General features: G+C 43.0%; 1 protein-coding gene across 1 annotated transcript in view; it reads right to left on the reverse strand.

The window, feature by feature from the left end:
- Window positions 1-26884, reverse strand: part of LOC137375642 (organic cation/carnitine transporter 2-like) — a 100241-nt gene that overhangs the window by 4262 nt on the left and 69095 nt on the right. The window contains exons 7-9 of the mRNA XM_068043025.1: window positions 19879-20093; window positions 17488-17670; window positions 15212-15347 (exon numbers count right to left, since the gene is read on the reverse strand). Coding sequence (XP_067899126.1) covers window positions 15212-15347; window positions 17488-17670; window positions 19879-20093 — 534 coding nt within the window. The remainder of the gene's footprint in view (window positions 1-15211; window positions 15348-17487; window positions 17671-19878; window positions 20094-26884) is intronic.

Consider the following 26884-nt stretch of genomic DNA (forward strand, 5'->3'; position numbering starts at 1 on the left):
ATGCTGTCCTTCCCAGGGGCTTTTCCGCTGGCTAGAGAATCAATGGCATCACTGAGTTCCGATTTGGTTGGCTGTATGTCCAGCTCATGCACACACACACACAAAGATAAACGATAGAGTAGTAGCATGCAGTTAGAGTCCAATTGTGGTAAAAGAGTTTGCTGTTTTAATAAAATCTTCTGAAGATTTTTGGGAGGAGGTCTTTCAACACTACAGACCTGAATATTCTTTGTTTTGAAAAGGATGAAGTGTCACAGGGTCCTTGTGGTTCAGCTTCAATCCAAAGTTGATGGTAGAAATCCTGGTTCATTTTCTCAGATAGGGAGTTTCAAAGTCACCTTACAATTTCTCTGCTGCAGTAGTTAAAAGGTGTTATCAGCAGTGTTCCTGCTTAGCTGGAACTGTTTCACAGCTGTTCTGGCTCAAAAGGGCCTTCTCTGGCTGTTCTGCCTCACTTTCTCCAGAGAGATACGTTTTAAGGTAGAAACATATCAAATTGGGGTGTTTGTTAGATGACGAAGGGTTCTCTCCCCTGGGGGTGATTTATAGAATGTTCCCCGATACGACAACCATTGTTACATGATGGCATCCGAATGTGGTCCATTCTGATATATAGGTGTTACTTCACACCTATTATTTTGACATTGGCTTTGGAGTCAGTCTGTCTTCAAAAGTTTTTGTTAGCTCCATTCCAGCAGATATGCATTATTAGCATGGAATGGGCTATTTTCCATTTCAATGTGTTTTCCCCAAAGCTAATTCAGACTTGTATAATGTGGTTTGTCTTCAGCAGACAAACGTGTGTATTGAACAGTACAGGAGGGATCACATGACCTCTACTCCATTTTGTCAGTAATTCAGTTCACCAGTTAACTTTTATTTCATAATTCCTCTAGTTCATTTCATATTTCGTCACTGTTCCCTTTGTGAGCATGACAGATTATAGAGCAAAGTCCCCAGCCACCTCCCTCCGCCCCAAACCTTAATCTTTAATGAGGGTCTTGGTACATTCAGTTATTCATGAATTCTTTTCATGATTTTTTTTAAACACATTAAGAAAAACAGGCAATTGTAGGGTAATACTGCTAGGATAAAATCATAAAATGCACTGAGAAAACAAATTGGATGTGAATGCAGACTTTGCATTTCTGTGATCTGCATCTTACATCAGCCTCACGCTGATAAGAAAACTAATCGCAACTTAGTGGGCATATAGTACAAGCTCCAAACTATTTATATTTGGTACTTAAATGGTCAATTTCAATTGAACTCAACATTGAGGCATGCGAAGTCGGAAATTAAAAATTCATGCTGGCATAAATGTTAAGTTTATTTTCCTGTTTAGGAAAATGCCTAATTGTTCTCAAGCAGAACTGTATTTTATGTCAGTATTTTAAAGCCCACTTTTGTGATGGCTTGATCCTACAACATGATCCTTGACAATGAGCCTTACTATATAATTTGAACATTAAAGTGCAGCTTAGTATTTAATACCTAGAAGTATATTAGATATACAGCACAGAAACAGGTCCCACCAGTCTATGCCAGAGTTTAAGCTCCACTCCAGCCTCCTCCCATCTTTCCTCATCTACTTCTATCATCGTAACCCTCTATTCCCTTCTCCCTCATATCATTGTCCAGCTTCTCCTGAAATGCATATACTATTCGCTTCAACCACTCCCTGTGATAGCGATTTCCACATTCTCACCACTCTTTGGGTAAAGAAGTTTCTTATGAATTCCCTATTGAATTTCTTGGCGACTATCTTATATTGATGGCCTCTAGTTATGTTCTTCTTCACAAGTGAAAACCTTCTCTCTGTATCCACGCTAACAAATCCTTTCATAAATTGAAGATCTCTATTAGGTCACCCCTCAGCCTTGCTTTTGAGAAGAGAAAAAAGGCCCAGCCCATTCATCCTTTCCTGATAGGTATGCCCACGCATTTCTGGTATCATCCTTGTAAATCTTCTCTGCACCCTCTCCAGTATCAATGTCATTTTTATAATACGGTGACCAGAACTGCACACAGCACCTAGAGGGGAAAATTTTATGCTCTCCCCTGTGGCGGGTTTGGAGGTGGGGAGAGCATATAATCGGTGGGATGGTGGCCGGGGGAATACCCTGCCACCTTCCCGTCTCTGCTGAAGTTAAGTCCCGGACAGGAAGGCTTGTGAATGGCCTTCCCATCCCACTGCCCATGAAGGCCTGTAAGTAGGTAATTAATTGCCCAATTGAGGGCCTCATCCATTTGGCGCAATTCGCCCAACAGCAGGTGGGCCTGTCATCGCACAAGGAACACGGCAAGAAAAATTGTGCGGGTTGTTTGCCGGCTCCGGGGACAGCGGTCGTCCTTTGTTAAAAGGCATTGAACGAGGAACCCACCCTCAAGAAGGGAGGGAAGAGCCACCCCCTTGCCCTTGTTGCTGATCTCCCTACACCACAATCTCCCCCATGACCTCCACCCCATGAGACCCTTCCCGCTTGACTACCTGTGGCCTAGGTCCAGCGTCGTTCCTAGGTCTGGAATGAGAGTTCCACCGGCAGCAGCCACTGCCTCCATGGTGGCGCTGCTCAGTTAAGAGCTTCCAGCCTCTGATTGGCCATCAGCTCTCAGAGGATGAGACTTCCATCACTGGGTTCCTTGATCCTGTGGAAGGCCCAGCACTGCCCAGTTAAATCCCTAATTGACAATTAATTCGGTGGGCCTCTCACAGAAGTGTCATAGAGTTATACAGCACAGAAACAGGCCCTTCAGCCAATCGTGCCTATGCCGGCCATCAAACACCTAACTACTCTAATCCTATTTTCCAGCACTTGGCCCGTAGCCTTGTATGCTATGGCATTTCAAGTACTCATCTAAATACTTCTTAAATGTTGTGAGGGGTCCTGCCTCTACCACCCCTTCAGGTAGGGCATTCCAGATTCCAACTACCCTCTGGGTGAAAAAATGTTTCCTCAAATCCCCTCTAAACCTCCTGCCCCTTACCTTAAATCTATGCCCCCTGATTATTGACCCCTCCGATAAGGGAAAAAGTTTCTTCCTATCTAACCTATCAATGCCCCTCATAACTTTGCATACCTCAATCAGGTCCCCCCTCAACCTTCTCCGCCCCAAGGAAAACAGCCCCAGCCTTTCCGCTACTGTTATTACCCTATTATTTTTAGACCTCTCAGAGATTTGCCCACATATCTGCTCATCTATCTCTCCCTGACTGTTTGAAGGCCTGTAGTACACTCCCAGCCAAATGATTGCCCCCTTTTTGTTTTTAAGTTCAATGCATATGGCCTCATTTGAGGAACCTTCCAAGCTATCATCCCTCCTTACTGCAGTAATTGACTCCGTGATCAACAATGCAATGCTACCTCCTCTTTCACCCCCTCCCCTGTCACGCCTGAAGATTCTATACCCTGGAATATTGCGCTGCCAGTCCTGCCCCTCTCAACCTCGTCTCTGTGATAGCAATAATATCATATTCCCCTGTGTTAATCAATGCCCTCAATTCATCTACCTTACTAGTAAGACTCCTTGCATTAAAATAGATGCAATCCAGCTTTGCATTATTCGCTTGTGCCTTTACAGGTCTATATTTGCTCTGCCTTCCAGACTGACTCAGTTTCTCTTCTATATTTGACTGTGCACCACCCCTTACTGTACGTCCACATTGTAACCCATCCCCCTGCCAAATTAGTTTAAACACCCCCCACCCCCACAGCACCAGCAAACCTCCCAGCATGGATGTTGGTCCTGTTCCGGTTCAGGTTGAACCCATCTAACTTATACAGGTCCCACCTTCGCCAGAAATAGACCCAGTGATCCAGGAAACTAAAGCCCTCCCTCCTGTACCATCTCCTCAGCCAGGCATTCATCTGCTCTATCCTTCTATTCCTGTACTCACTAGCATGTGGCACCGGGACTAATCCAGAGATTACAACCTTTGAGTCCTGCTTTTTAATCTGCTACTAGCTCCCTAAATTCTTGTTGCAGGACCTCATCCCTCTTTCTACCTCTGTCGTTGGTACCAATGTGAACCACAACCTCTGACTGTTCACCCTCCCCCTTCAGAATGTCCTGCAGCCGCTCCGTGACATCCTTGATCCCAGCAGCAGGGAGGGAACATACCATCCTTGAGTCACCTTTGCGGCCACAGGAATGCCTATCTGTACCCCTTACGATAGAATCCCTTGTCACTATAGCTCTCCCACTCTTTTTCCTCCCCTCCTGTACAGCTGAGCTACCCGTGGTGCCACAGACTGGGCTCTTGCTGCATTCCCCTGAGAAGCTATCTTCCCCAACAGTATCCAAAGTGGAAAATCTGTTGGATAGGGAGATGGACCCAGGCGACTATCTGTTTAGTTCTTCTACTCTGCTTGGCGGTCACCCATTCCCTTTCTGCCTGAGCAGTCTATACCGGCACTTTTGCTGGAGGTCGAGACCCCCATCGTCCAGATAAAATCTTAGCCTAAGTTTAACCTAACCAAAGTTCAATACAGATGTAGCATAACTTCCCTACTTTTCAATTCAATCCCTCTCGAAATAAATCCCAGTACTTGGTTTGCTAAAATAAAAGCAAAATACTCCAGATGCTGGAAATTTGAAATGAAAACAGTGCTGGAAATACTCAGCAGATCTGGCAGCACTTGTGGAGAGAAAAGCAGAATTACTGTTAAAGGTCACTGACCTGAAACGTTAACTCTACTTCTCTCTCCACAGATGCTGCCATACCTGCTGAGTATTTCCAGCACTTTCTGTTTTTATTACTTGGTTTGCTCTTTTTTTAATGGCCTTGCTAACCTGTGGCACAACTTTTTCATGATCGGTGTATTTGCACTCAGATCCCTTTGTTCCTTTACCCCACCTAGGCTTGCAGCTTGATGTAATACATGACCTCCTATTTCTTATCTGACACAGGTATATGTTTATCAAATGGATTTCTACAAAGGATACTGATGAGAGAATTATTCTTTCAAAATTGAGAACCATTTTTATTATTTTAGAAAAGTCACCAAAGCCATTTTAGTATGAGACTTTTAACACAGTTAGTTGTACAACAGGTAGCCCCCACCCCGCCCCCAGTCATGAGAGAAAGACCGCAGGAGGTCAGAGAATCAGGGCAGTGGCAGGAGACGGTCCCCTGCAGTTTCGCTGATTGTGTAGTGGATCAGGCCACGATCAAACCAGCTCTCCCAGAGGAGACTTAATTGGCACTACAGGCAGATGACCAGGTCCGAAGATCAGTTCCGAAGAAGGGTCACTGACCCGAAACGTTAACTCTGCTTCTCTTTCCACAGATGCTGCCAGACCTGCTGAGTGAATCCAGCATTTCTTGTTTTTGTTTCAGATTTCCAGCATCCGCAGTATTTTGCTTTTATATTAGATGACCAGGTCTGTCTGTTTGAGACTTTCTTTGGAAAGTTAGGAGACCCAGGGAATGAATTCCCTAGTTCAGGCTCAGCGAGCCGACCGTATTGTGAGAGTTAGCACAGGCTGCCCAGTCTGAAAGTGAAGCTGAGAGAATCCCTGATTGCTACTATTTAACGAATGGGGGACTGACGAGGAAATGGAGTTCTCCTCACAGACCTGAGAGCAAGGAGTGGACAGTAGTTCACCAGTTAGTGGCGCCAAGAGGTACAGGAGAGAAAAACCAAGAAGGGCCCATGAGACTACAGTGGCTGCACATGTCGGTATACAAAAGACCAAAGCCTGCATAAGACAGCAGTTTGACTGGCCAAAACTCCACAAAGATGTGGTGGAGTACTGCTGGAGTTGCCACATGTGCCAAGTTGAGGGGAAACCCCAACCGACAGTGAAAGCTGCACCCCTCAGTCCTGTGCCGGTGTTAGGAAGATTCTCCAGCAGCGGGCTGGTGAACTGTAAGGGACACCCGCCGAGAACAAAATGTGGCAGGCAGGCACAAGGCTGGCAAAAGTTTAGAAAGGGAAGGGAAAAAAGTGACCAAGAGGGCAGGTTAAAGGAAGTCTGGAAGGAATCCGGATGAAAACCCCTACTGTCCGGTTAGCCAATCCCAACAAATTTGAAAAGTTCGCCCCTACATCCCCCTGCATAAATGCAGACACTGGAAGCATCCCACCAGAGTTGTTAACAGCATTTACAGGAACCTGTTGAGACAAAGAAAGACCTCTAGGGGGGGGGCAGAGAAACAGTGAGAGCGATGCCTCACCTAGTCGAAATGCCACAGGGGCGTGCAGTAGAGTCTGCACAAATACCTGCAGGCAGAGTGCCCTCTGGGACAAAGGGGAGATCAGCAAATAATCCTCCCCCACAGTCAGAAAAAAGATAGCCGCCCATCCCCATAAAGTCAAAAGCCTTTTCATGACTCAGCAAAGCACTGAAGGAGAGTTCAGGATAAACCCTAGGCAGCCACAGAAATGGGCAAACAGAAGAAAAACGTGCCGAGTAAAGTACCACATGTTTAAAAAGGGGTGATTTTAATAAATCTTAGGATTTGTGAATGAATGAGAGAAATGCATGGGTTTTTTTCTGCATCTTATTTTTTCTCGCGATCCTTTTAATGATCTGCGCTTTTCTCAAATTGCATTTCATTCCGCTGGGTGTGGAGGTGTCATGCTAGGCTCCCACCGGCCAAGAATGAGGCACATCTATTTTGTCATGAACATTGATTTTTAACTGTGTTGGAGTGAGAAAATGACTTGTTAAACAGATTAGCCAGCTAAGGAGGATACAATCCACAAGGGCCAGGACTGGTTAGACCAGCTGGTCACATGACTACCTGACTGTTCCAGGGTTTTCTTTTGAACTGGCCACAGAGAGTTTGAAGGCAGAAAGTCGGTTTGCTCCTGGATTGAGAAGATCTCTCTCCTGTCTGCTCCCATCTCTTTCTCACAAACCTCAGAATCCACTGAAGACACATGAACCCCAAGATAGAAAAGTTTCCTTCAGCGAACAAGGTATACTGGACCTCAATGAAAAGCAAGATCTATCTAAATCAAGGACTCTACAGTGAGCTCAAAGAACTGTGACAACAACTCTTCATACACTGCCTCAAACTTTTCCACTTTATTTTCCTTCTGCTCTGTTCTGTCTCTCGTTGCATGTGTGTATCGCATATGCATGCTAGCGTCTGCGCGTTGTGCATCCGTAGGCGTCAACCAAATTAGAGTTTAAGTTAATTTCAACTTTTCTTCTTTAAACCTAAGAAAACCTGTTTGTGCTTGTTTCTTTGCCTTATAATTGGAAAGCGGTGAACAAGGATTCACTAAGGGGGAGCTAAAAACACAGTGTGTTTAAAAATAAACCCTGTTACAGTAAGACCAAGTGAAAGCTGAAAGGGAACCCGAGACCTCTTTCTCACCTGGTCGTAACACTAAGGTTATGTGGAAAAGTGAAGGTATACTGGTGAGAACGCCACCTTTTAATCTGTTTTTGATCTTTCTTCTTCTTTGGCCTCCTCATCTCGAGAGACAATGGGTAAGTGCCTGGAGGTGGTCAGTGGTGTGTGGAGCAGCGCCTGGAGTGGCTATAAAGGCCAATTCTAGAGTAACAAGCTCTTCCACAGGTGCTGCAGAAAAATTTGTTTGTCGGGGCTGTTACACAGTTGGCTCTCCCCTTGCGCCTCTGTCTTTTTTCCTGCCAACTACTAAGTCTCTTCGACTCGCCACACTTTAACCCCGACTTTATGGCTGCACGCCAGCTCTGGCGAATGCTGGCAACTGACTCCCACGACTTGTGATCAATGTCACAGGATTTCATGTCGCGTTTGCAGATGTCTTTAAAGCGGAGACATGGACGGCCGGTGGGTCTGATACCAGTGGCGAGCTCGCTGTACAATGTGTCTTTGGGGATCCTGCCATCTTCCATGCGGCTCACATGGCCAAGCCATCTCAAGCGCCGCTGACTCAGTAGTGTGTATAAGCTGGGGATGTTGGCCGCCTCGAGGACTTCTGTGTTGGAGATACGGTCCTGTCACCTGATGCCAAGTATTCTCTGGAGGCAGCGAAGATGGAATGAATTGAGACGTCGCTCTTGGCTGACATACGTTGTCCAGGCCTCGCTGCCATAGAGCAAGGTACTGAGGACACAGGCTTGATACACTCAGACTTTTGTGTTCCGTGTCAGTGCGCCATTTTCCCACACTCTCTTGGCCAGTCTGGACATAGCAGTGGAAGCCTTACCCATGCGCTTGTTGATTTCTGCATCTAGAGACAGGTTACTGGTGATAGTTGAGCCTAGGTAGGTGAACTCTTGAACCACTTCCAGAGCGTGGTTGCCAATATTGATGGATGGAGCATTTCTGACGTCCTGCCCCATGATGGTCGTTTTCTTGAGGCTGATGGTTAGGCTAAATTCATTGCAGGCAGACGCAAACCTGTCGATGAGACTCTGCAGGCACTCTTCAGTGTGAGATGTTAAAGCAGCATCGTCAGCAAAGAGGAGTTCCCTGATGAGGACTTTCTGTACTTTGGACTTCGCTCTTAGACGGGCAAGGTTGAACAACCTGCCCCCTGATCTTGTGTGGAGGGAAATTCCTTCTTCAGAGGACTTGAACGCATGTGAAAGCAGCAGGGAGAAGAAAATCCCAAAAAGTGTGGGTGCGAGAACACAGCCCTGTTTCACGCCACTCAGGATAGGAAAGGGCTCTGATGAGGAGCCACCATGTTGAATTGTACCTTTCATATTGTCATGGAATGAGGTGATGATACTTAGTAGCTTTGGTGGGCATCCAATCTTTTCTAGTAGTCTGAAGAGACCACGTCTGCTGACGAGGTCAAAGGCTTTGGTGAGATCAATAAAAGCAATGTAGAGGGGCATCTGTTGTTCACGGCATTTCTCCTGTATCTGACGAAGGGAGAACAGCATGTCAATGGTCGATCTCTCTGCACGAAAGCCGTCCATGTCTTGATCTTTATCAACCTGATATATCATGTGCGGTTTGAAAGTGAACAACCTGATGACAGACCTCATATTGCAGCAGCTCTGAAGTTGGCTAAAGAGTGATTTTAGTTTTTGCCAACAGCCATCATTATATCCTGCAGCATGCATTTTCTCCTAATCAGTTGTGTATTATCACTGGGTGAGCAACATAGTCACATTGTATAGTGGATAAATTACATGGAGCACACGGGGAGTAATAACCAACTCCAACAGTAAATCCAAAAGTCCAAATTGGAATAATAATCTTCCCCTTCACAAAAAGCATGTGTTTTTTTTTACAGAAAGGATTGAGCCATGCATTTTAAAATAAAGTAGGTTTGCACAGATTATTTAAAAAAGGCATCAGCTGTGGCCGTTGAAGATATTTATTGAAGACTGATGGGCCAGTTTATGGATTGTCACAGCTGTTGGTGTACTTCAAGGTGATACAATGAGGGCCAAATGTCTCATCCCAGGCCCATTTGTCAAATAGTTCCCATTCAGTTTGGGAAAAGCAGGATATGTTTTCCTTAAATTCATAGCCTAAGGGAAGTGGGAGAAGAGGTAACCTGTTTCATTGATAGGCCTGCTGCTAATCAGTAGTGGAGAATAAGTCAGCATCATAGGCCTCTCCCTGGGAACATGAGAAAACAGGATTCTCCATTACAACAAATGACTACACTACAAAAAATAACTTGATTGACTTCAGAATGCTTTGAGGCATCTTGTGATCATGAAAGGTGCCATATAAATGCAGGTCTTTCTTTTATACAGAGGATTACAATTTGTAGGCCTGGGATCTGGAGCTGGAAGCTAAAACGCAAGAGGTTTTTTTTTGTAGTTAGAAGTTCTGCAAAAAGAAAAGTATGCCTGAAACAAGTAAGTTAACCCACATAAGGGACAGGGCCCATGATCTGTTATTTTTTTGAGGAGAATGGGGAGATTGAGTTCAGCAAGCAGAATTTGATTTGACTGTTACTCACTAACAGTCACTGTTCATTTGCTGTCTGTAAAATAAAGTAGCTTAATAATTTGTTTCTGATCTCTTCTCACCAAATGCTTGAGCAGTCTTTGGAGAAAAATTGCATGAGAATGGTCTGTACGACATTATGGTCTATACGACATTGAGGTCTATACGACAGCTCCAGCGACCCGGGTTCAGTTCTGGGTACTGCCTGTGCGGAGTTTGCAAGTTCTCCCTGTGACCGTGTGGGTTTTCTCTGGGTGCTCCGGTTTCCTCCCACAGCCAAAGACTTGCAGGTTGATAGGTAAATTGGCCATTGTAAATTGCCCTTAGTGTAGGTAGGTGGTAGGAGAATGGTGGGGATGTGGTAGGGAATATGGGATTAATGTAGGATTAGTATAAATGGGTGGTTGTTGGTCGGCACAGACTCGGTGGGCCGAAGGGCCTGTTTCAGTGCTGTATCTCTAAATAAATAAATTATATCATCTCAATTGGAGCAGTAACATAGGTGCTACAATTAGCCTTAGTGTCTTTGGCTGTGGAAGGATATTTAAAGTTTCTACTCCTGATTACTAAACAGAAAACCCACTTGGAATATATACATGTAGATGGTGGGTCAGAACAAAATCAATCTCAGCTGTGACCCAGCAGCCAAATGGCCCATCAACACTCACTGTCTTGGCTCACACATAAAGGAAAGCCATTTAGCTTAGAAACTGTAGGGCTGTCCATGCCTGTAAAATGCAGACAGGATTCAATAAGAGCTTATTCTCATGGAAGCTCATTATCTCTATGAGACCCACCTTCTGTGCCCTTGATCCCTTTCCCATTCACTGTCTGACCACCCCATTTTCTTTCCTGGCAAAATGTTCAACAGCGTTATTAAAACCCACATGACAATGGCACAGTTGTTGAAGGATGATGCTGGAGCAAATCTTTGCTCAGTCTGACATTTATTTTCATGAGTAAAAAGATCACAAAAGTATAACTCCTTACTCAAACCTCCATTCAGTTTCAGTGAGTGTCTCCTTATATATGTTCAAATAAGACTCTAATTAATACCCTCCACCTGCATATAATTAAACATAATTGATATCCAATTAATAGGTTTCCTTCTTTCACTTTAAATAAAATGTAGAGTTTAACATGCATAAATATTTTTTTAAAATCAAAATAAATTCCATATTCTGAACAAAGCATTATCTTGTGAGATATCCCTCCTCTAGGACCCTTCACAATTTAGTTGTTTTACAAAAATAATTGCTTGTACAATCAGATGGTTGATAATTTGTACCTCCCCATTTAATTTTGGAGATTTCCTTTCTCTCCACCATTTGGTTCAATCCAGCAAGGTCAATCCGTAATTGTTTCTCACTCACATTTTTTGTAGAGTGTAGATTATCACACAAGGAAGGATTATAACATTCAATGGGTGGCTTATCATCAGTACTCCTTATACAGAATCTCACCTAAGATATTTTACAAACAGAACTCCATATCCACTGCCTCCACAAGAACCAGTGTTTCTGCAGCTGAAGTACTTTTAACAATCTTCATTTTCTTAGCTTCCCAAGCTAAAGGACAACATCAGAAATATTATGAAACCAGCTGCACTCGAATACTCAGGAAGATTAGCATGTGAAGCATCACTAAAAATGACTAGTTTCATATAATGTAGGTCACCTAAGGATGGGAACTTAAGTATGCATTTCTCCAGATTTAATGTTTTTAATGTTTTATTTGCCCTAAAAACATTCTCAACATTTGGGTGTTTGTTCTAGAACTTAGCTCCAACACATCAAAACTAGTATCTGGTCTAGTTTTGAGTTCACAACCAATTTAATGGATCAATCAAGCTTTGCAATTGCTCTGTCTCTTTAGATATATGATTGTCTTTCTGTGATGACCTAGCAGATTAAACTGGATGGAAGTAACACTCTATAAGTAGGATTGTTGATTTAAAGTTACACCAGACCTACTCTGCTTAATATCTAAACCAATATATTTAAAAGCCCCACAAGTCTGACTCCCAAATTTCTCAAATTCCACGGTACCACCCATAAGAAATCATGAACATCCATCAAGAAGACGCCTGACAATTTTTTCTTTATGATTCCAATAAAACACCGGGGGCTTCGCTTTTAATTGAACACAACCAATTTTCAGCAAAACATCTCACTAAGAAATTCCACACCTGGAAGCATCATTAAGGCCATAGATGTATTTGTTTAGTTTTCATTGTTTTCCTTCTTCACCTACTGCCTCTAGGTGGTTTCAGAAGTACTTCTTTCTGAAAAGTATCACCTTGCAAAAATGTGGCTTTTATGTTGATTAATCTACATTCTCGTGAATATATGGCCAAAAGAGCTAAAATGATTTGCAAGATTATTTTTCCTGATGTGTGAGAGTCCACTCTAACATCTATGTCACATTCGCTCTTCAAAACCCTTAGCAACTAGCCTCATAAGTTCCATCTGCAAGGACTCTCAGTACAAATCCATTTATGTGACAAGGCTGGCTCTCCCGCAGAATAAACACCAAACTCTCTCCAACTCTCTAACTCCATTTGTTTTGCCTCAATTATTAGCTTAACTTCAAGTTTATTCGCTGCTACCAAAATTCATAGTAATTTTTTTTTTAAAGATACAGCACTGAAACAGGCCCTTCGGCCCACCGAGTCTGTGCTGACCAACAACCACCCATTTATACTAACCCTACAGTAATCCCACATTCCCTACCATCTACCTACACTAGGGGCAATTTACAATGGCCAATTTACCTATCACCTGCAAGTCTTTGGCTGTGGGAGGAAACCGGAGCACCCGGCGAAAACCCACACGGTCACAGGGAGAACTTGCAAACTCCACACAGGCAGTACCCAGAATTGAACCCAGGTCCCTGGAGCTGTGAGGACTTCCACTTTTAATTCTATTGAGAGACTGTTTTTAAGCCTTCATTTCAATGTGTAATCTATCCAATCTATGACCTCACTGGCACTTTGATGTCTTTTGGGACTACTACTGCAAGATCTTTCTCTCACACCATCAGAGGTTCGTTCTCCAGTAATGATTGTTTCCTGATGCAAGAGTCACTTCCAGGCTACCTATTAGAACTTACACAGAACTTTCTAACTCTCCATTCTTTCATCTCATTCTGCCAGTGCATGGACTTCACTTCTTGGCCATCATCCTGAACATTCAAGCAATATTTAAACTTGCCAGTAGATTTTTCTGCATGTCCCACAATTATCATATCCTCCATTCATCAGACTCTTCTGGAATATATGTCACCCTAGACCTACTCAGGCAATTGGCCTTTGGATGTGATAGCTCTGTCCTGCACATTGGGACCACTCACATTACCTCTATCCAACCCTTGATCTACTGTATTCTGTTCCTTCGGACCTTCATCACAAAACACATGAGCATTTGAGGTACAAGGTGCCTTGTTTCCTTCTATCAGCTGCTCAGATTCTGAGATTTTGTAATCAATCCCAATTAATCATGAGGAATGAACCTTAACAGTTTGATTACTACTGTCTTATCATCACAAACTATTACCTTACCAGGGTTTTCCATTCCCTATGACCCTCTTTTACCAAAACTGCTCATTTCCATCACCACAACATTGCTTGTTTCTGTCCTGACTTTGTCCTACCTTAACCTGTCTTCTTGAAAGCAGACAGTATGGGTAATTGGTGGTTATCCAGAATGGGGGAAGGTAGAAAGAGGTGATCCAAAAGAATCAGTGCTGGGGCCACTGTTCTTCATAATTTTCATTAATGATTTGGACATATCTCAATATCAAAATCTGCAGAAAATATACAAGCTAGGTGATTTAGCTAACACTGAGGAAGAATGCAACATAATACAGGCAGGCATTAGAAAACTTGTAGATTGGACTGTTACGTGGAAAATGAACTTCAACATAGATAAATGTGAAGTGACGCACTTTGGTAGGATAAACAGAAACATTATCTACATCTTAGAAAAGAAGAAACTGAATGGCGTAAAGGAGCAAAGGGATCTAGAGATACAGGTGAACAAATTAGTAAAGCAGCATTGCAGGTCAGCAAAGCAATTAAAAATGCTAACAAAGCACGAGGATTTATTTCTAGGCGTATAAAATTCAAAAGCAGTGAGGTTATGTTAAAATTATACAAGACCCTGGTCAGGCTGCATTTAAAGTACTACGCACAGTTCTGATCGCCATGCTATAAAAAGGACATAGAAGCACTGGAGAAAGTGCAATCATGGTACCAGAACTGAGTCAGCTGTTGTGAAAGATTGAACTGGTTGGAGCTTTTTCTTTAGAAAAGACAAGACTTAGAGGAAATCTGATAGAGGTCTTCAAAATTATGAATGGGTTGGGCAGGGTAAATGCTGAAAGAATGTTTTCACTTGTGGGAGAATCGAAAACGAGGGGACATAAATGCAAGATAGTTACTAATAAATCCAATAGCGAAACCGGAGAAATTTCTTTACTCAGAGAGTGGTTAGCATGTGGGATGTGCTATCAGATGAAGTGATTGAGACAAATAGCTTAGATGCTTTCAAAAGGAAACTCGACAAGAACATGAGAGAAAAGGGAATAGAAAGATATGCTGAAAAAAGTTACTCGCACTTATATACACAACCACCGATGTCTCAAAGTAATTTGCAGCCAATGAAGTATTTTTGAATTGTAGTAACTGTTGTAATGTAGTAAATGCAGCAACCAATTTGCACACAGTGATCTCCCACAAACAGCAATGTGATAATGACCAGATAATCTGTTCTCTTGTGATGTTGATTGAGGGATAAATATTGGTCAGGACACCAGGGATAACTCCCCTCCTCTCCTTCACAATTGTACCCCAGGGTCTTTTACATCTACCCAAGCAAGCAGATGGGGCCTCAGTTTAACATCATATCCAAAAGACAGCACCTCCAACAGTGCAGTTCTCCCATACTACTTCACTGGAGTGTAAGCCTGCATTTTGTGCTTAAAAACTTTGAGTGGGACTTGAACCCAGGCTCTTATGATTTAGATGTAAGAGTGCTACTAACTGAGCCACAGCTCAGATGGAATAGGTGGAATTCAGGGTGTTGAAAAAAGGAGATTTATATATATTAACATCAACATAGACTAGTTTGGCAGATGGCCTTTTCCTGTGCTGTATGTTCTATGTAATTCTCAAAACACATCTTCAACTGAGTTTTTGGTTACGTCATCTAACCCTTCATAAAGGCTCCTTTTTTCCTCAATGAAGCATTTTGGGACATTTCGTATGTTAAAAGCATTAGATAAATACAAGTTATTGTTGAGGGAAGAAAAGTGGGAATAAAAGGTGTAATCATAACAATATGTACTTACCATTTGATATTCTGCATCTGGTCAATGGTTTCTGGGAGAGGAATATTGATTGTTTCAGGCAGAAACAAGACCAGAATTGCTGACAGTACTGTTAAACCTCCCATTAGAAAGAAGGGCAGAAACTCATTATAAGCACCTGTGAAAATATATACCAAAAATAGTTTGTAAAGTAACACCAGCTCATCAACATAAAAGGAAGAAGGGTCACTGACCCGAAACGTTAACTCTGCTTCTCTTTCCACAGATGCTGCCAGACCTGCTGAGTGGTTCCAGCATTTCTTGTTTTTATTTCAGATTTCCAGCATCCGCAGTATTTTGCTTTTATAAAACCAATGGCACTAGATATAACACCAGTCTTGTGTTTGTTATAAAGCAATTCAAGTGCATTCTCACAATGTGGGCATACGTTTGGCCATCACAAAGTTTAAAAATATACTATTTCTTTCAAAGTGCTCAATCATTTCTTTCACTAAAAAACTAACAACTTCCCATTTGAAGTTATCAGCACTACACAGTCTTCATAGGCAATATGCTCTATAAATCTTTTTTCAGCAAAATAGTTACATCTGAATTACGCACAATTTAACAATCAGTCTGAAAACAGCAGCAGGAATGTTGCTGAACTTGATAAATTTCCATTTAAATGATATAAATAGTATATTGTGGAGCAATCCAGTAGTAAAGTGCTTAATTTCTGGTGAAAAACTGTACACTGATAAGCTGTACACTGTGAAAACACTGATGGCAATCAAAAAAAAAAGTTAGAGGTGTTGGATTAGTCTGAATATTTCAGTAGTGTTACTTGAATTGATTCAATTACTGGTATGAATTGCAACACAAGGTGTTTTCATGAAAATGGTTGAGAATGAGTATAGAATCCATGAATGGAATCCAGGTCAGTACAAGGGTTTGTGATAGATAAGAGGTTGGTCTGCCGGGACCACTCAGCTCCAGACCTCATTGCAGCCTTGAAACAAACATGGACAAAACAGCTGAATTCCAGAAGTCAGGTGACAGTGACTTCACTTCACATCAAGGATGCATTTGACCGAGTATAACATCAAGGAGCCCTCGTAAAATTGAAGTCAATGGGAATCAGGGAGAAAACTTTCCACTGATTGGAGTCATACTTAGCACAAAGGAAGATGGTTGTGGTTGACCAATCATCTCAGTCCTAGGACATTACTGCAGGGGTTCCTCAGGGTAGCATCTTAGGCCCAACCATCTTCAGCTGCTTCATCAATGACTTCCCTCCATCATAAGATCAAAAGTTGGAATGTTCACTGATGATTACACAGTGTTCAGTTCCATCGCAACTCCTCAGATAATGAAATAATCCATACCCTCGTGCAGCAAGACCTGGACAACATTCAGGCTTGGGCTTATAAGTGGCAAGTAACATTCATGCCACACAAATGTCAGGCAATGACCATATCAAACAAGAGAGAATCTAACCACCTCTCCTTGGCATTAAGTGGCATTATTAGCAAAGAATCCGCTCCCATTAACATCCTGGGGGGGTCACCATTGATCAGAAACTTAATTGGACAAGCCACATGAATACTGTGGTTACAAGAGCAGGTCAGAGACTGGGAATTCTGCAGCAAGTAACTCACCTCTTGATTCCCCAAAGCCTGTCTACCATCTACAAGGCACAAGTCAGGTGTATGGTGGAATATTCCCCACTTGCCTGGATAAATGCAACTCCAAAAACACTCAAGAAACTCATTCAGGATAAAGCAGCCCACTTGACTGGCACCCCATTCACCACATTAAACATTCACTCCCTCCACCACTAGCACACAGTGGCAGTGAAGTGTACCATCTACAAGATGCACTGTAGCAACTCGCTAAGGCTCCTTCAACTGTAGCTTCCGACCCGGGATCTCAACCAGCTAGAAGGACAGAACAGCAGATGCTTGGGAACACCACCATCTGCAAATTCCCCTCCAAGTCACATACCATCCAGACTTGGAAATTTATCGCTGTTCCTTTACTGTTGCTGGGACAAAATCCTAACAGCATTGTGGGTGTTCCTACACTGTGTGTTCCTGGAATGTAGGGGTTCAATAAGGCAGCTCGCCAGCACTTTCTCAAAGGAAATTAGGGGTGGGCAACAAATGCTGGCCTTGCCAGGGACACCCATAGTCTATGAATGAATTAAAAATGTCTTCAATCAAATCTTTATATCACATCAAAGAATACAAGCACTGAATATGTGGATCAAACCTGGAAATTTCCTAACTACATATAAGAATTTAACTCTGGCATCTTACCAAGATAAACAAAGTAAGGTGAGATGATACTGCCTGTCCTGGAGGCCATTGTGCTCACTCCGACACCCATATTTCTTACCGCAGTTGGGTAGAGTTCAGCAATGTAGACATAAACCATTGAGAAGGCAGAAGTGATCACAAATTTGCCGACCATCACCAGCATCGTGGCAAGTGTTGAAAGATCTAAAAGAAAAACGAATAACCATAAACTTGGTGGAAGATGCACTGACCCACAAGCACCTGTTTGTATAACCACCTATGGGCTGTTTTCTGAATGCGTGCTTCTGGCTTGGACCCTTGCCTGCCAGGAGTGCATAGAGGGAAATCACTGACACATTTCTCATTATTTTCTGTCCATTCATTTAAGTGAATGGAAATTCGTGAGAACATACCCACGATTTCCCGATGTGCACTATTAGTGAGGTTCTGCAGGGAAGGTATTCGAATAGAAAATCAGCCCTTTATGATGGCATTATAGCTAACTAGCTGTTGTAAGTGAGGCACATTAAATTGAAGCATCTCACTGATGCTGGCCAGGCTACTGTCCCCTCTATAGCTTGAAGTGTTACAGTGCTCATGCAGACAACTCTATACATCACACCAGAAACTTCAGTACATGTGCACTGGCACTTGGATCGTCAGAGGAAACCAGAGTAAACAGTGTACCTTTTTATACCTTATGCCTTATATTTAATATCCTTATGGTTTATCATGCTATCCCCCAGCATTCCCAAAACTCCTGTTTGAATCCCTCGAGTGTACCTTGCACCATTCTCAAGACACCAAAATGGCTTTAGGTCAGGTCACAAACAATACGTTCAATGGTTCTTACTATGGTGCATTATCCCCCATCCCCCTGACCTCCTCACAGAGTTCAACATGGCAGACCATAGCCTGTGCATCTCCACAATAATTGTTCTCCCCCACAACCCGCCACCCCCAACTGTCAAATCTACAGTTCTTGTCTCCCTTCTGTTCCTCATCTGCATGCTGCCCTTAGTAACATCATACACAGGTACAGGTTCAGCTTTCACATAGACATTGATAATACCCAGCTCTACCTTTCTATCACCTTGCTGAACCCCTGAACTGCTCTCTGCTGTCAAATAGATTTTATAGCATTTAACATTGGAATGGTCATGATTTCCTCCAGTTCACTATTGGGAATACTGAAGCCATTGTCTTGGCCCCTCAGCTAAACCTCACTCACTCGTCTCCAATTCTTTCCCTTTCCTCAACCACTCTCATATTGAACCAGACAGTCCACTGTCTTGTTCGACCCTGAGCTGAATTTTAAACCCCATTTCCTTTCCATCACCAAGACTGCTTTCTTCCACCTTCCACAGCATTGTCTCTGCACCTCACTGCTGAAACCCTTTTATAAGCCTTTAATGTTCTTCTCACTCATCTTCATCTGGCACCCTGAAGAAATTTTAACTCGTCTGAAACTAAATCCCACCATCGCCTCTGTCCTCAATGACCTACGTTGGTTCCCTGTCCCCAATACATTAAATTCAAGATCCTCATTCTCATCTCTAAAACCCTCCATGGCATCTGCACCGTTCCAAAAATAATTAGCTCCTTTGAGTTCAGTCTTTTATACATCCTTCCATTCCAACACCATTTGTGGCAGAGCCTTCAGTTGCCCATGGTCCTACTCTTTAAAATTGCCTCCCAAAATACTCCCACTTCCCTCCTTCTTTAAAAACCCCCTCAAAAACCTTCTCAATACTCATTTCTGAACTCTCCTATTTCTCCATTCCTTGCTAAGGGCCTAATTTCTTTACACCTATCTGTGTAATGCCATTAAATGCTCTATGCAAATGTAAAAACTGTGTATAGGTCTCAATTCTCTCTAGCACACAGGTTCTCTCTACTTACTAGCATGACTCAACTGACCTGTAGGAGGGAGAGACACACCAGTTAGTAGATATAGGGTAGGTTAATAGACATGAGGATATAAATTTGTCTTGGGCAGGAGTGCAAAACGTGCTGCTGATTCAATATTGCACAAGGCAATATATACCCCATTATATTCGAGGGGTCTGTAGTGGCTCCATTTATGCTGTTTGGTGGGTTCGGTGGCCACAAATAAAAGTGGGATTCAACTGTTCAATACTGATACTTTGACAAAATTTACACTGCTCGTCACCCACTGATTTTTCTCTTCCTATGGATCACCGTTAAGTGCCCAATGCTTATGATGCAGGATAGGTTCAGTGAACCTACAGGAGTCAGAAACTGGGGTTTTCTTTGTTTGTGGAAAAATGTGTGGGAATGCTCAAACCTCTATAGTATTACATCACCTTTATATTTCAATTTACCATGAAATGCTGCATTAGAATGCATGTTAACAAAGACAATAATTGTAGATGTATCATAAGCATTTACTTGAAGGTATAAATTTGATGAAGAAAAGTACAATTCCTCCAAAAAAAAGTGTGCCTGAAAGGCTGAACCTGCGAGAAAACCTCTGGAGAAGAAGCCAAGCTGTTGCGTAGGCTGGAACTTCAATGGCAGCAGAGATGAAACAGTTCAAATAGGCATCACCGTTGAGATTGGGTGTGTTCAAGGACAGGCCATAGTATTCAATTGATAGAATCATCCTACAACAAAATGGTACAATCTTCCTGTAAATCTTTTTTTAAAAAACTTATTTCCCCCACCCTTTTTCATTTTCCTGTTTTGGATTTTCACCCTATCTTATTTGTGCTCCTAAAAGGCAGGTGACAGACCCAGCTCTGAGTAGTGTGTTAATGCCAAATGCACACAGGAGCCTACTCTGGAGGTAACTTGAGCAGAGATTTGGGGGTCCGAGTATACAAATCATTTAAAGCAAGTAGACAGAGGCTTGATCAAACCCAATCTGGAGTACTGCATTCAGTTTTGGGCACTGCACTTCAGGAAGGATGTGTTGGCCTTGGGGGCATGCAGTGCAGATTCACCATAATGATACCAGGATGAAAGGGTTAAATTATGAGGGCAGGTTTCATAAACTTGGCTTGTATTCCCTTGAATGTAGTGGATTGAGGGGTAATCTGATCGAGTGTTTAAAATGATAAAAGGATTCAATAGGATAGATGCAGAGGATCTATTTCCTCTGATATTGGAAATCAACAACAAGAGGATATAATCTTACAATTAGAGCTAGGCCATTTAGGAGGCAAATCACTTTGTCACAAAAAGTGTAGTAGATATCTCTCCCCTAAAAGGTTGTGGATGCTGAGACAATTGAGATTTTATGACTCAGACAGATTTTTGTTGGGTAAGAGTATCAAGGGATCTGCAGCAAAGGCTAGAAATGTAAAGATAGATAGTAAGAGTTTCTATAGATATTTAAAAACGAAGAGTTAACAAAGTGAGCGTTGGTCCTATAGAATGTGAGTGTGCGAAATTAATAATGGATAATAAGGAGATGGCAGATGAATTGAACAGATATTTTGCATCGGTCTTCACAACTGAGGATACAAGTAACATTAGCTGTATGTCAGGAAATGGAAGGGAGGGAGGAACTCAAGAAAATCGCTATCACCAGGGAAGTGGTACTGGACAAATTGTTGGAGCTGCGGGCTGACAAATCCCCGGGTCCTGCTGGACTTCATCCAAGGGTGTGAAAAGAAGTGGCTAGTGAGATAGTTGAAGCATTAGTTTTAATTTTCCAAAATTCCCTAGATCCGGGGAAGGTTCCGTTAGATTGGAAAATAGCAAATTTCAAAAGGGAGGGAGACAGAAAGCGGGAAACTACAGCCAGTTAGCTTAACATCTGATTGAGGGAAAAAGTTAGAAGCTATTATTAAAGACGTTATAGCAAGGCATTTAGAAAAATCTCAAATAAAAACAAGAAATGCTGGAACCACTCAGCAGGTCTGGCAGCATCTGTGGAAAGAGAAGCAGAGTTAACGTTTTGGGTCAGTGACCCTTCTTCGGAACTAGCAAATATTAGAAATGTCAAAGGTTATAAGCAAGTGAGCCAGGGGTGGGGCAAGAGATAACAAAGGAGAAGGTGTAGATTGGACAAGGCCACATAGCTGACCAAAAGGTCATGGAGCAAAGGCAAACAATATGTTAATGGTGTGTTGAAAGACAAAGCATTAGTACAAATAGATGTTAACGGACTGAAGGTTGAACAGCAGCAAGTACAGACATGAAAAAAAACAGTGGGTTAGCAAACTGAACTAAGATGAAATGAAATAAACATGAAAAAAAAAGTTGTAAAAAAGAAAAGAAAAAAAGAAAAAATAATGAAAAAATAAAAGAAAAATGGGGGGCCCGTCATTCTCTGAAATGATTGAACTCAATGTTCAGTCCGTCAGGCTGTAGTGTGCCTAATCGGTAAATGAGATGCTGTTCCTCGAGCTTGCGTTGACGTTCACTGGAACATTGAAGCAATCCCAGGACAGAGATGTGAGCATGAGAGCAGGGGGGAGTGTTGAAATGGCAAACAACCGGAAGCTCAGGGTCCTGCTTGCGGACTGAGCGGAGGTGTTCCGCAATGCGGTCAGCCAATATGCGTTTGGTCTCCCCAATGTAGAGGAGATCACATTGTGAGCAGCGAATACAGTATACTACATTGAAAGAGATACAAGTAAATCGCTGCTTCACCTGAAAGGAGTGTTTGGGGCCTGGGATAGTGAGGAGAGAGGAGGTAAATGGGCAGGTATTACACCTCCTGCGATTGCAGGGGAAGGTGCCATGGGACGGGAACGAGGTGGTGGGAGTAATGGAGGAGTGGACCAGGGTGTCGCGGAGGGAACGATCCCTTTGGAATGCTGACAGGGGAAGGGAGGGGAAGATGCATTTGGTAGTGGCATCACGCTGGAGGTGGCGGAAATGGCGGAGGATGATCCTTTGGATATGGAGGCTGATGGGGTGGAAAGTGAGGACAAGGGGAACCTTGTCACGGTTCTGGGAGGGAGGGGAAGGGGTGAGGGTAGAGGTGCGGGAAATGGGGCGGACACGGTTGAGGGCCCTGTCAACAATAGTGGGGGGGAATCCTCGGTTGAGGAAAAAGGAGATCATATCAGAAGCACCGTCATGGAAGGTAGAATTATCAGAGCAGATGCATTGGAGACGGAGAAACTGGGAGAATGGAATGGAGTCCTTACAGGAGGTAGGGTTTGAAGAAGTGTAGTCGAGGTAGCTGTGGGAGTCGGTGGGCTTATAATGGATATTAGTAGACAACCTATCCCCAGATATGGAGACAGAGAAGTCCAGGAAGGGAAGGGAAGTGTCAGAGATAGACCATGTAAAGGTGAGAGAAGGGTGGAAATTGGAAGCAAAGTTGATAAAGTTTTCCAGTTTGGGGCGGGAGCAGGAAACGGCACCAATACAGTCATCAATGTACTGGAAAAAGAGTTGGGGGAGGGGGCCTGAGAAGGACTGGAACAAAGAATGCTCGACATATCCCACAAAAAGACAGGCATAACTAGGAACCATGCGGGTACCCATAGCAACACCTTTTACTTGAAGGAAGTGAGTGGAGTTGAAGGAGAAGTTGTTCAATATGAGAACAAGTTCAGCCAGGCGGAGGAGGGTGGTGGTGGATGGGGACTGGTTGGGCCTCTGTTCAAGGAAGAAGCAGACAGCCCTTAAACCATCCTGGTGGGGGATGGAGGTGTGGAGCGATTGGACATCCATAGTGAAGAGGAGGCAGTTGGGACCAGGAAACTGGAAATTGTCAAAATGACGTAGGGCGTCAGAAGAGTCACGGATGTAGGTGGGAAGAGACTGGATCAGTGGAGAAAAGATAGAAAAGATAGAGATAGAAAAATCTCAGTGCAGACAGGCAGAATCAACATGGTTTTGTGAAAGGGAAATCATGTTTCACCAATTTATTGGAGTTGTTTGAGGGAGTTACATGCGCTATGGATAAAGGGGAACCGGTGGATATATTGTACTTAGATTTCTAGAAGGCACTTGATAAGGTGCCACATCAAAGGTTATTGCAGAAAATAAAAGTTCACGGTGTAGGGGGTAACATATTGGCATGGATAAAAGACTGGTTAGCTAACAGGAAACAGAGTAAGCATAGATGGTTCATTTTCTGGTTGGCAAGATGCAATGAGTGGTGTACAACAGGGATCTGTGCTGGAGCCTCAACTTTTTACAATTTATATAAATGACTTAGATGAAGGGACTGAAGGTATGGTTGCTAAATTTTCTGATGACACTAAGATAGGTAGGAAAGTAAGTTGTGAAGAGGACATAAGGGGGCTAAAAAGGAATATAGATCGGTTAAGTGAGTGGGCAAAGACCTGGCAAATGGAGTATAATGTAGGAAAGTGTGAAATTGTCCAATTTGGCAGGAAGAATAAAAAAGAAGCATATTATCTAAATGGTGAGAGATTGCAGAGTTCTGAGGTGCAGAGAGATCTGGGTGTCCTAGTGCATGAATCGCAAAAGGTTAGTATGTAGGTACGGCATGTTTTTAGGAAAGCTAATAGAATGTTATCGTTTATCGCGAGGGGAATTGAATACAAAAGTAGGGAAGTTATGCTTCAGCTATACAGGGCACTGGTGAGACCACATCTGGAGTACTATGTACAGTACTGGTCTCCTTATTTAAGGAAGGATGTAAATGCTTTGGAGGCAGTACAGAGAAGGTTTACTAGACTAATACCTGGAATGGGCAGGCTGCCTTACGAGGAAAGATTGGACAGGCTAGGCTTGTATCCGCTGAAATTTAGAAGAGTAAGAGGTGACTTGATTGAAACATATAAGATCCTGAGGGGTCTTGACAGGACGGATGTGGAAAGGATGTTTCCCTTTGTGGGAGATTCGAGAACTAGGGGTTACTGTTTAAAAATAAGGGGTCGCTCATTAAATACAGAGATAAGGAGAATTTCTTTCTCCCAGAGAGTCATGAGTCTTTGGAATTATCTTCCTCAAAAGGCAGTGGAAGCAGAGTCTTTGAATATTTTTAAGGCAGAGGTAGATAGATTCTTAATAAGCAAGGGGTTCGAAGGTTATCGGGGGTAGGTGGAAATGCGAAGTAATCAGTTCAGCCATGAACTTGTTGAATGGCGGAGCAGGCTCGAAGGGCCGAGTGGCCTTCTCCTGCTCCTAATTTGTCTGTTCATATGCGTTGAGGTACAGGTTAGCACGATCTAAGTGAATGGTGGAGCAGGCTCGAGAGGCTGAATGGCCTACTCCTGTTCCTATGAGGCTCTGCCATTAACAATCACCTGTTTACAGTAAACACACATGGCTCAAGGAAACACTGGCAGAGAGGCCTTGAAGCAAGTTCCCTCAACTACAAATCTCTCACAGATGTGGAGGCACCAAATGGAAAGGAATAACATGAAACTTGAAAGAAATCTAGATTGCAATGGTACTGTTCTTGCTAGAATTCAAAGGAAGCAATATTAGTTTTTTTATATATGAGCAATACAGTTTGCTTTTTAAAAAATGCTAGTTAAAGCTATTCTGTAGAAGTTAGAGGGACACATCAACCCACCTATGCAGCAAAAAATCTGGCCTAGAAATTCAATCGTGCTGCATCCACTTTTCAGGTATCTGTCCAATGTGGCGAATGGTACATGTGTTCTGCCCCACACTGAAAGTGCACTGCCCAACATATTGGATCGGACTCTTCCATAGGTATCCAAAGCACATGTCAAAATTATTCAAAAAGCTCATTATAATATCAAAATAAGGGTTTTATGATGGTTGTAGGTTCTTTTTATGAAATTGGTCTGCTCTAGTGCTTAACTCACCATGTGATAAACCCCCTCAGCAACTCACCCGCTAGTTGTTTGGTTATTCTTTTAGGCTGCAAATTAAATTCTGGGACCCTTTTTTGACTATCTTCTGTGGTACACAATTGAATTCTGGATTCTGAACTTTGCGTTCGTGCTAGACTGTTTGGCTACTTTAGAAAGATTTTATTCCAGCTATAGGTGGTTGGCTATGTTTGCCTTTGGGGCTGGAGGAGTAGCAGCAAAGAAGACTACAGACAGCAGGAGCAGCTGGGAGAGAATGCAGGAGGAGTGCATTGGTCACTATGGCACTGTGCCAGACCGACAGTGGGTCTTCAGAAACGTTTTTCATACCTCAGCTTAACCAAGGAGTAATGTATGAAGTCACCTACTGCAGCCACAACGACAGCACAAAACCAGGACATATGGGCAGCTCTACCTGTGGCTGTCAAGATCACCATGGCCCTTAAATGTTACAGCACATGGTCATTCCAGGCTGTAGCAGATGACATAGAAGCACAGAAAATTTATGGCACAGAAGGAGGCCGTTACTAGACTAATACCTGGAATGAGTGGGTTGTCTTATGAGGAAAGATTGGACAGGCTAGGCTTGTATAATGTCCGTGTTGGCTGAAAAATATCTATCCAGCCTAAACCCACTTTCCAACTCTTGGTCCGTAGCCCTGTATGTTACAGTACTTTAAGTGCATATCCAAATATTTTTTAAATGCTTTGAAGGTTTTTACCTCTACCACCCTTTCAGGCAATGAATTCCAGATCCTCAACACCAATTTCTCCTCAACTCCCCTTTAATCCTTTTGCCGATTACTTTAAATCTACGTCCCCTGGTTATTGACCTCTCTGCTAAGGGAAGTAAGTCCTTCCTATCCATTCTATCTAGACCCCTCATAATTTTATACACCTCAATTAAATCTCCTCTCAGCCTCCTCTGTTCCAACAAAAACAACCCCAGCCCTTCCAATCTTTCCTCATAACTAAAATTCTCCAGTCCTAACAACATTCTCATAAATTAGAATTAGAATTAGAATTAGAATTAGAATTAGAATTAGAATATTACAGCGCAGTACAGGCCCTTCGGCCCTCGATGTTGCGCCGATCATCTGACCTACACTATTCCATTTACATCCATATGTCTATCCAATGACCACTTAAATGCCCTTAAAGTTGGCGAGTCTACTACTGTTGCAGGCAGGGCGTTCCACGCCCCTACTACTCTCTGCGTAAAGAAACTACCTCTGACATCTGTCCTATATCTTTCACCCCTCAACTTAAAGCTATGTCCCCTCGTGTTTGCCATCCTCATCCGAGGAAAAAGACTCTCACTATCCACCCTATCTAACCCTCTGATTATCTTGTATGTCTCTATTAAGTCACCTCTCCTCCTCCTTCTCTCTAACGAAAACAACCCCAAGTCCCTCAGCCTTTCCTCGTAAGACCTTCCTTCCATACCAGGCAACATCCTAGTAAATCTCCTCTGCACCCTTTCCAAAGCTTCGACATCCTTCCTATAATGCGGTGACCAGAACTGCACGCAATACTCCAGGTGCGGCCTCACCAGAGTTTTGTACAGCTGCATCATGACCCCGTGGCTCTGAAACTCGATCCCCCTACTAATAAAGGCTAACACACCATATGCCTTCTTAACAGCCCTATTAACCTGGGTAGCAACTTTCAGGGAT

This window comes from Heterodontus francisci, chromosome 12 (genome assembly GCF_036365525.1).
Source record: "Heterodontus francisci isolate sHetFra1 chromosome 12, sHetFra1.hap1, whole genome shotgun sequence".
Classification (NCBI taxonomy): domain Eukaryota; kingdom Metazoa; phylum Chordata; class Chondrichthyes; order Heterodontiformes; family Heterodontidae; genus Heterodontus; species Heterodontus francisci.